The 10,676-nt window shown below is 41.6% G+C and overlaps 1 protein-coding gene across 9 annotated transcripts in view; it reads left to right on the forward strand.

The window, feature by feature from the left end:
• Nucleotides 1-9,376, forward strand: part of add3a (adducin 3 (gamma) a) — a 108,931-nt gene extending 99,555 nt beyond the window's left edge. For 5 of the 9 annotated variants that reach the window (XM_005931310.3, XM_005931311.3, XM_005931309.3 and 2 more), the window contains 7 exons: nucleotides 235-492; nucleotides 725-829; nucleotides 1,567-1,653; nucleotides 2,422-2,457; nucleotides 3,140-3,263; nucleotides 5,723-5,815; nucleotides 8,058-9,376. In XM_005931310.3, coding sequence (XP_005931372.1) covers nucleotides 235-492; nucleotides 725-829; nucleotides 1,567-1,653; nucleotides 2,422-2,457; nucleotides 3,140-3,263; nucleotides 5,723-5,815; nucleotides 8,058-8,308 — 954 coding nt within the window. In that variant the 3' untranslated portion in view covers nucleotides 8,309-9,376. The remainder of the gene's footprint in view (nucleotides 1-234; nucleotides 493-724; nucleotides 830-1,566; nucleotides 1,654-2,421; nucleotides 2,458-3,139; nucleotides 3,264-5,722; nucleotides 5,816-8,057) is intronic. The other 4 variants (XM_042224535.1, XM_042224537.1, XM_042224536.1 and 1 more) reach the window with 4 other exon arrangements.
• The last annotated feature ends 1,300 nt before the right edge of the window (nucleotides 9,377-10,676 follow it).

The following is a 10,676-nucleotide window of genomic DNA, read 5'->3' on the forward strand; positions in this document are numbered from 1 at the left end:
AATGCTCATTTCTGTCGTTCATGTGCTAAAAACGAAACCGATTGAATGTTTATTCATTTATAAAGTCAGCTGTGAAATCAATGTCATGATACAAAACTTATTCTGGAGCAGTAGTCATGGATGATGTGGGGAGACTACTGTGACATATGACAAGGCCTATGTAAATGTATGGATCAGCACAAACCAGATAAAAGAAAGCAAACCCTACATGTGATCCTCTGCGACGCCTTTTAGGGCTACAGGACAGGCTATGCATACCGGCACCCCATCATCCGGGAGAAGCCGAGGCACAAGAGCGACGTCGAGATCCCCGCCACGGTTACAGCGTTCATGTTCGAAGAGGACGCGGATAGTGGTGCAACACGGCTGCCCTTCAAGTTTCTCCAGCAGCGGCAGCAGAGGGAGAAGACACGCTGGCTCAATTCACCCAACAGCTACACCAAGGTCAGCGTAGAAGGTGGAGAGGAGCGCTACAACAGCCGGACAACCACGGTGAGCAGTGTGGCTGGGAAAGTTAGTGTGTACATACCCACAGCTACTGTGGACTGCTGTGTTTTGGCTGGACTTGCATCCCAGTGCTAAGAACAAATGGTACTAGATTACCATCTAGTGGCTAAATTGTGAACTACAGGGGTTCAGCTGCATCATCATTATTATTTTTAATATTATTAATATTATTATTATATTTTTTGAAACAAAGTTTTCACTGGTCTTCTGTTAACAGTGGATGAAGGCAGATGACCCAGGAACCCCAATTCGTATCGAGGATCCCAATCAGTTTGTCCCTCTCAACACAGATCCCACTGAAGTGCTGGCGAAGAGGAACAAAGTAAGTAAAACTACCATTTTCGTAGCTTGATGCTACGAACGTGACGAAAATCTAAAGATGGAGTGACAGAAATTGTAGGATACACTTTACTATTTTGTTCTGGGTTCTGTTTAAAAATGTGAGGATATTAACACTTGACACATAATTAAGGATTAAATAAATCTCTATCATAGCCTCATATGTTTAAGGAGGGCATAACAGCCACGATGCTACTTTGAAGTGTCAGTTTTTTTTGTTTTACTATTCTGAAAGCCAAATATGAGCATATCTACACCAGGGGGTAGCTAACTAGAGCCATGCTAAATAGTAATAGTATTAATTTTACTATAAAGGTAATAATGTTTCAATAAAGATTATATAGAAATCACCAAACAACGCAGAAAACAGTCAAAATCAATCATTCAGATTAACAGAGGTGAGGATTTACAGCAGCCAGTCCCCTAAATTGTACTACTGTACAGTTGTTGTCAAGAGTGTCTCTTTCTACCATACTTTTATGTGTATAGTCTGGTCCCCATGTAATCATACTACTGTATAATTTGTAGTCAGTGCTTGAGAAGACGGCTACATTTGAACTGTCACTGCACTGGTTTTAGAGCATCTTACAAAATCAGTACAAATCTAGGCACTGAAACATCTGACTGTATCAGGCATGTTGTCCTGATTCCTGACAGAATGTTTGTGTTCACTTGTTTGGGTTATTAGAGTAAGTCACCGTGTGTTTCGTCCCGTTACAGATCAGAGAGCAGAACCGGCTTGATGTGATGTCATCAGGGCCGCGGTCTCAGCACCTCGCAGGCATCCCTGTCGATGAACCGCGAAAGGTGAGAATTTCCTCTTTCTCGCCTCTAAACCTCGTGTTCTGTGGAAACCGTCGTTTTTAGAGAGCAGATCTTCAAAGAAGAAAGTATCTGATGGTAAACTGTAGATGTGTAACATCTAATATCTGTTTTAACAAGACAAGTTTTCACAAAAAATGCATAAAGTTTAAGCAGTTAGATGCTGTGACTTAACAATAAATACTTTTAATTCCTCTTAAAGGGCACACCGGGGTACATGACAAACAGTTCTTGCAGGATATTCTTCAATTAACAGAAAGTCCTTACAGATATTTGAAGAAAATCCAGAATAGCTGGTGTTGATAATGCTATAAAAACAGTTGAGGTTTGCAGGACATCTTTATCTAACTTTAAGGAGAAACTTAAAGGTGGGCTCAGTTGTTCTGGCTGATTAGAGATTTGCTTTTTTGTGATTATGATAGAGCTTTTCTGCATATTACAGGAGTTTCCTAATCTTAATGACTTAGTGAGAACATTAGAGGAGGAGGACTCTCCAAAACTATTAAAAAAAAAAAAAAAACTTTATCCAAAATTGTTCAGACTGCCAGTTTAAGCCACTTTAACGACATCTCTTGAACACTAGGGGGAGACAAGTAAACACATTTATAACGGATGAAATGAAGCTCTTGACAGTTGCACTTTACTAGCAAGGATAGAATTGAATGTATAAATTATTGGAACAAGTGAAGTAAAAATGTCTCAACTAGAAGTTGTGGTGCTGATGGTTTCGTGGTTTAATGTTTTGTCTTGAAGGATCTGGTGCAGATAAACGTTCTGGTAAATACCAACGTACGTTTTCCTGTCTGTGGTTGTTTTTAGTTTTCTACATTTTTTTTTGTTCATTTTATGATTTTTAACACTTCATCACTCGTTCTGCTCAAAAACCACTGCATGTGTTGTAGTAGAGTTTTGCTTTAAAATTGACAACTGTTTTCAATGTATTACTTGTTTGCTTTAAACAAAACTGCACTTATTCGTGAGAGTTGTTGAAGTGTGATGATTTGTTGGAGCACGGGTCTCTTTCTGACATTTTTAGTCAGAAAGCTTAGCAGAGATTTAAGCTCAAGTGCGTTGTGTGTGTGTGTGTGTGTGTGTGTGTGTGTGTGCACGAGTGTGAGTAAGAAACACATCTTGCGTGGAGTTGATTAGATGTGGACTCTGTGATGTGGTTTTATCTTTACACGAGCTGCCTTATTCATCCTCTAATGAATGATTGTCATCCTCAGACACAGTGGGTGTTTGTGCCATTTTTAAACTTTTTTTTTTTGTTTGATTGTGTGTGTGTGTGTGTGTGTGTGTGTGTGGAGTGGTGCGTGCATGGTTTTTTTTTGGTATGTGTACCTTTGGTGTGTGCTTGTGTGTTAGTACATGGTTTGTTTTTTAAATTTCAGAGTGTGTGCCAGTGCCTCCTGATTATTTCTCTCTGTGTACGTGTGTCCCATCCTCACCCCTCTGCCTGTCTCCTCCCCAGCCATACGTGCCCACAGAGGAAGAGCAGATGGCTCCCCTGCCTCCCAACCCTTTCAGTGAGTTGTCAGAGAAGGCGCTGGAAGAGTATCGCAAGAACGTGGAGAGAAGGCAACTGGGCCTCAGCGGTACGGCACATACGCTCACGAATACACTTCTGTTAACAACCATCAAAGCTCACGCACACATGGCGAGATGAACTCGAACCCAGAGTTTTCTTTCCTGCTGCCAGCTGCAGACGACCTTACCAGTCGGTGAAGGTTCATTAAACAACAAAATATTGAGCCGGGGCTTGAAACAAATTGGATCAATAATCAATATGCAAGATACAATTTGAGCGCACACATCGGGAAATTAGTTTGAGCCAGCAAGAGGAATTGTCATCTGCTTAGCTGGGTGCTGGCGTCAGTTTACTCCGGTGCAGGAAACTGGTCCTTTTCTTTTAATTTATCACTTATATCATGGTTTTGATTTTAAAGTAAATCTTCTTTTTTTTTAAAAATGCTGGTCTATTAACCATCGCAATCATCTTTATTAACCCTGAAGGAAAAACTAAGACCTCAAGAAAGCTTGAATATGAATTTATCCGGTTCCGCTTGTATCTCTTGAGAGCTGAGTGAAATCGGTTTGTGTTGCCCCTGGATTAAAAGCTCATCGGCACCTAAAACTACTGTTGGTGTTTGAGTCATTAAAGGGTTTTTTTGCACGTTTTAAAAGACTTTAAACTGTGGAAAAAATAAGACACTAAGAGCCAGATATTCAAAAGTCCTTAAAATAAACAGCTGGAGCAGATTTCAACTTGAGCTTAAAACTAATCAGGATTTCTTAAAATTGGTTCTGCAATTACAAAGCCGTCCCCTTGGAGACTGATTAGTAAACAGCTCAACTTTCCTTTGTGCCCTCTCAGCAGTCTGGTGGTAACAAAAGATTTAAATGATCTCGGTCAACGCGTGCACAGACGCACATCTATATACCTATACGTCTATATCTATATGCAAGGTCTATGGCTGCTTTAAACTGTGTTAACCTTGTCAACACACACACAAATACACACACAAGTCAAGGCTAATCATATTAGCCTTCTGTCCTATTGTCTTTCAGAGAGGCAGAGGAAAAATCAATAGCGAATCAATATCTGGGGGGCCTTCTGTCACACTGGAGCACAGTGAATGTGTATTTGTGTGTTGTGTATATTTGGGTAAGGCCATGTGTATGGATGGCTGCAAATGTTCTTCTGTGCATATGAAACATGGTGCGACTGTATGTGTGTAAGGGGCCAGTGTGACTAAGATGGCAGAGCGAACAGACAGCAGGTCTTCACACCCGCCACATGATCAGAGCCCGTTGCTATGACACTTTTGCCCCCATAGCCCCATGAATCCCCGGTGACCAATCTGGAGACAAGCTGGAGACCGTCTGGAAAGGCCTGATACATGCTCGGCCCGGACACGCACACACACGTTTATAGGCTTAGCCTGCGATTAGTTGTGACATGCAGATTGTATATATTGATCATTTTTAAAAAAACAGATTGATTATAATGCGCATTATATAAGAGAACTGATCAAATTGAGCTATATGCGACATAGATATGTATGAACACATGTACAGATGCGTATTATGTGCTATATGTTTCACATGAGGTGACAAAGCTCATGCAAATGACTACACACACTGAGATCATCTCATCTGAGGCTCGCACACATTTTTATCTGTGTATATACAGAACACCGAGTACTATCACTGCACAGATCAGGCTGTTATGCAAACACGTCCTATACGCTGTGCTTGTAGGAGTTGTGAATGATTGTGACGACTGCCAGCTCGATGTGTAAGCCCGAACGTACTAATGAATGTGTTAAAGTGATCAGGGAACGTCTTTCATTCAGACTAATTGGTGTTTAAAATGAAATTAAGCTACTGTAGCTAAGCTGCGTGGCAACACTATGTGCTCCTTATGGTTGGATAGAATTGTTTAAGAATCTATAGTTCAAAGGGGACTCATTATGCTTGTTTCTTTATCTATTTTACAGAAGAATATAAACTTTTCTCATAATCTCCTTATTCTATATAAGAGTGACTGAGATTTCTTTTCTTTCTTGCCCTAAACTTCATTTTTCTGTATTTAAATGTCTCACAATACAAATACTTCAGTCTATGTAAATGATACATCTCATAAAGAAAGTTTAAACTTTGGTGGTCTAGCTAGCAGTGGACCACAAGTCGCCATCAAGAGCGTTGTCTGTGTTAAGGTTTAGCAAAATGTTACAGTGTGTGCTCAGCCACCCACGCCCGGGGGCGGGTGGATTGATGGCACTCTGGGTGATCGGCAGACAAGGATTTTGTAAATTTTGTTGGAAAACAGCTGTGCATGGCCTGATTCTAACATGTGTGTGTGTTACCACTAATCTGTCAACCTCCCCACCCCACTCCCTCCGGACCCTTCATCCCAATTCCCTCCAACCTCTCATCCCACTCACCCCTGCTGTCTTCCCTCTACTTCCACCCCCTACACCCTGCCACAATCCTCTCATCCAACCCTCACAACCCCCCCCCCCACCTGGCCCCGTCCCTACCCTCCCTGCAGATGGCGAGCACGAGCTAACCTCTGACGATGGCTCCACTCTCTCTCAGTCTCTGTCTGTCACCCAGTCCCCGCAAAGCACTTCAGCTAAAGAAGGTATCACTCACTCACAGACTGAATTGTTTTTCAGAATGAGCTTCACTGTCTTGCTTTTTAACTTTAATGTCGGACGTGTGTTTGTGGACGAGCATGAGAGCGTAAATTTAACTGCAATAGACTAAATGCTTATTATACAGTGCCTGAACTAGCTCATGCTGTACTAACTAGTCTTTCATGTTAAAACGTGGTCATCTAATTCAATGAAACTGCAACAGTTTCACTACATTTAATACCTCTCTGGCTTTTTTTTTTTTTTTTTTTTTTGGACAATACAAATTTATATTGGGTTATGAAAATGTAGCGTTGCCTGAAAGGTATGAATTCATATTTTATACACTTATTATTTTGCCATTGAGGGTCCAAAGGTTTGTTTGTTTTTTAGAGCAATGGGAGAAGCAATTTTTAAAGACTTGAAGTCTTGTAAACTTATCAAGCATTCAGGGATTTCTGTGATTTTGCAATTGGTTGCCAGAGAGTAGCTGCTTCAAGAAATGGCATCAATTTTTGGTTATATCAGCCCAGCACTTTTCTCTCATTTTATTGCTAAGATAAACGAACTCCCTCCTGATGAAAACTCATACTTCCATTTTCTGCTAGTTATCTGGGTCTGCTACGGTGTGAGTAGTGATGCCCAGACCCCCCTCTCACAAGACAGTCTTGGGGGGGGGGGAAGCTGTCTACCATGTCCTGCCCAGAGGTCTCCTCCTTGTTGAACATGCCTGAAACACCTTGCCTAGAAGGCGTCCTGATCAGATGCCTGAGTCGCCTTTCCTTTTGATGTAGAGGAGCAGCATCTCTCCTCTGAGCTGCTCACCCCTATCTCTAATAGAGAGCCCAGACATTCAAAGAAGGCTCATTTTGCCAACAGTTAAATATTCGTTTGGTCGCTACCTACAGTTTGTGGCCATAGATGAGAGTAGGAACATGGATCAGCCAATAAATTGAGAGCTTTGCCGTCATGCTCTGCATCACTTCCTAATGAAAGATACAAGACGGTATTGATTTTCTTATTTGGCTCATTCAGTGTTTTTATCTAAACTTGAGGTTTTGTCGCAGTCTTACACGCATCATTATAAAGACTTATCAAGAGTGAATGTTCATTTGGTGTTAACATCACAGACCTGAGGGACTGGTAATGGGAAGTTTCACATCACTGGGTTTCTTGCCTGTTGCCGCCCTTTGAATGTATTTCGTCTGTTAACACGCAAGATTGACATTTGAAGCCATTTGGTGTGCCGCCAAGAAATGGCAGGATCATAGAGGTCTCTCTACAAGTTGTAAATAATGGCACTATGGGATTGGTTTCCTGTCCACTTCCTTCCAGGGCAAACGCGCAAAAACCACACAATAACAATTAACCAATAACGGCGCGTTCACTCAGGGGACCTATATTTTCTGACACTGTCACCATGAGGTCAGCCGTGGTGTACAGCAAGCCTTTTAGTCCAACCATCTGGTTTTTATGCAATGATGAAAATAACCTGAGAGGACACGTTTGGTGCGTAATATGAAACCAGCGCCCTGGATTGCTTAACCTGCATTTGCAGCACAGAGAACGGAGATGTGACGCTTCCCGGCATGTTACGTGAACACCGATTAAGGCAGTGTGTGCAGTGTGCTGTTCAAAGCTCCCATTTTGTTGGGTTGAAAGGAGGGCAGACTCTCTGGGCTATCAGGTCACTGGGGTTTTTACGCAGGGATATTACGAAATATGTAGAGCACGGGGACACTGTGTGATTAGTACATCCGACAACAGAGCCTCGCATTTGGCACAAGAGGACACAATGAGACACAATAAGAGATGAGACATATTCAGTGTGAGGAAAATATATTGATTTAATCAGTCATTCCTCCAATATGATAACATGAACATGCACCTCAGTGATGCTCCACCAGTAATAGTTATGAGTTTGCTCTTGGTGGACATCCACAAGCTGAAGATTCCTATTGGTGGAAAACGACTAGAAAAGAGCTAGTTTTAATGAACTCTGTTTAACTACCAGATAATAGCTTGTATGCCAAAATGCTAAACATGATCATGATGTAAAAAGCCAAAGAATATTTTATTTGAAAAGAGAATACCTTGCAGCTCATAGATTTACTCTACATGTATCCCTTCCAAAGAACACTTAAATCCAGGGAGCTCTTCTTTGTCGTGGGAGAATTTATCACATCTTGCAGATGTTGTGCCCGATGTTTTCACCTCTAACTTGTGTCTGGCTAATTTCCCTTCCCGCAGAGAACCACACAGGACTGATGAACGGTAAAAACGACCACGGGGACGTGGACGAGGAGCTGTCAAAGCGCGTGAGCCAGCTGACCACCAGCGTCGAGAGCGTGGAGATCACCGTGCGCTCCGGGGAGAAAATCGAAGAGGCCCTGTCCCCCGAGAGCTCGCCCTCCAAGTCGCCCAACACCAAGAAGAAGAAGAAGTTCCGCACCCCATCCTTCCTGAAGAAAAACAAAAAGAAAGAGAAGACTGAGGCCTGAGAGCGAGCAGGCAGCAGGGGGCGAGGCAGACGGGGAGATCATCTGCATAGAAGAATGAGGGGCAAGCAAACCCCCGTTTTCTGTTTTAATAATGTCTGTTTTTATTTTGTTTTAAATGTCCTTTTATGTTTTTAATTTTATTTGTTTTTTAACAAAAGGTTTTATGTGCAAAAGGCAGAGGAAACGAATTAACAAAAATCTGTTTGTAATAAAAAAGAGACGTTTTCTCCTTCTGCAAAAAGACAAGAAAGCTTAGGGGTTTGGGGCGGGCAAGTGAGGCCACAGATTAAAACTGCAACAGATGTGGGGTGCCTAGAGCTGGTAGGGGGGGTGTCTGCACACCTGACCTCCTGTGCAGGGCTTTAACGGGGCTCCTTGGAAGTGTCATTGAAGGCCGGTTTAGATCCTGAGTTTTTGGCTACTCCTGTGATTATTCCCGGGTTGAAAAATGGAACGTGAAACCACGTTGTTTTTTTTTTGCTTCAAATAATTGGAATGCAGCCCGAGTGTTGTAAAACTGCACACGTTTAAAAGAAACGCTTTTTTTTTTTCCCTTTTTAGGCCTTTCCGGCCTTTTTCCTTCTTTTTTTTTTTTTTTTTTAATTTTTTTTTTTATATCCCGGTCACCTGACTCTGCATACGGAACAGCGAGACCACATAAAATTTCAAGTCACACTGGAAAACTGGTCTCAGAGGGAAAAAGAAAACAGCCACAGGGTTTGTGTTGATTTATTTACTGTGAGAGAGGATCTCTCACGCTCTTCAGGCTACTGTAGGCACAGGCTTCTGACAAAAACCTTCTTTTCAGCTTGTTGTGGTTGAACTACAGATGAGTTTTAAGAGTAGAGACAGTGAGGCTGACAGTCTATCACAACTGTTATCTGAGAGAGAATATTTATGTAGCATTTTTTTTTCATCTTGTCCTTTTCATCTCAGTGTTTGTTGGGTTTTTTTGCCAAATTAATGGGAGAATGGGAGGAAAAAACAATCTCATCTTAAGCAAGCATCTCTATTTCTAGTTTGTCATCTCATTTTTACTGAACACAAATTTGGTATTAGTTGACTGTTTTGTACTCATTTCTAAGCTTTTACAGAGAATACAGATGTTATGCATGATTTCTCTTTTTTTCCTGTTTTATTTTTTTTGCAGCAACTGAATTTATTTGGCTGTCTTCTGTAGTGATGCCTGATTTTATTTTTTTATTTTATTTTTTTTCCAAATTATATTCTAACCTTCAGAGTACACAAAGTTACTATATAACACAGATATATGAAAACTGGATATGTTGGCTATAGATTTTTTTTTTTTCTCGTTAGCTATATATTTTTTATTTCATGGTGCAGCACTTTTTGTGGTATATAACACATTTTAGTTGCAAGTGGTTTCACCAGTGAGGAGGATCGTGAAGTAATTTGGTAAAAGTCGTGCAAGTAGAAAGCGAGGCATGGTGTCGGGGAGCGGTCAGGACCCAGAAAGTGAGTTGAATGAAGACGGACAGAATAATCTTTCATTGGTGTCACACGTGAGAAAATATTACTGCGCTCAAGCAGCGTTTCTGCTAAACGCAGTCCCCAGCTGCGATGGGAAGCATGGGTCATGGAGAGTAGAGCGGTGACGTCTTTTTGTTTGGTGTGTTTGTGCGTGCGTGTGTGTGTTTTTAAGCCATATTGTAATTTTTTTCCTCCATTATTTTAATAAGACAAGGGTTGTGATTCTTATCTGCCTGCTCAGGCGTCATAGACCCTAACAAGAACTCTGTTAAATCACCCCAGTGACTGCATCGACACCCCTCAGGCACCCCAAAACTTTATTATTTTATTTTATATTTTTGCAGTGGCTACACTCACAGTAGCTACGCCTCCAAGAACTGGAACATCATTAGGAGGTCATAGGACATTTTATTTTTTTATGATTCTTTTCCGGGCCCGGTCATTATTTCAGCTTCTAAAGCCTCCCCTCCTGTAATTTCTCTTCTAAACACGATCCTGTTGTAACTGGCGGATGACCCACAGTTGAACTCAGCAAAGCCAAAGTGTGATGGGTTGCTGCATATCCTCCCCCCTGCAGTTTAACCAGATGTACCAATATCCCAGCTAGCAATGTGAAGTATTGGATTTGGAGGGAGTGCGGGAGGGTTTAGGGGCACATCTTTAGCCGTGTTAAACGATAGCTTTTGGCTCCGGGCGAAGAACTGAGGTCACACAACTGAAAGATGGAGAAAGAGAGGAAATGGAAGTGCTTATCTGTGTGTAGTAGACAGGAGCAGGGGAAAAGGACAACCTGATACTAACACACCATATTTTCACCACTCAGATGTTGGTTTTTTTGGTTTTCTTTGATACATCGCTCCTCCAGGAAATCTTTTTT

The sequence above is a fragment of the Haplochromis burtoni genome, unplaced genomic scaffold (assembly GCF_018398535.1).
Source record: "Haplochromis burtoni strain Fernald_Lab_line unplaced genomic scaffold, NCSU_Asbu1 Contig_140, whole genome shotgun sequence".
Classification (NCBI taxonomy): domain Eukaryota; kingdom Metazoa; phylum Chordata; class Actinopteri; order Cichliformes; family Cichlidae; genus Haplochromis; species Haplochromis burtoni.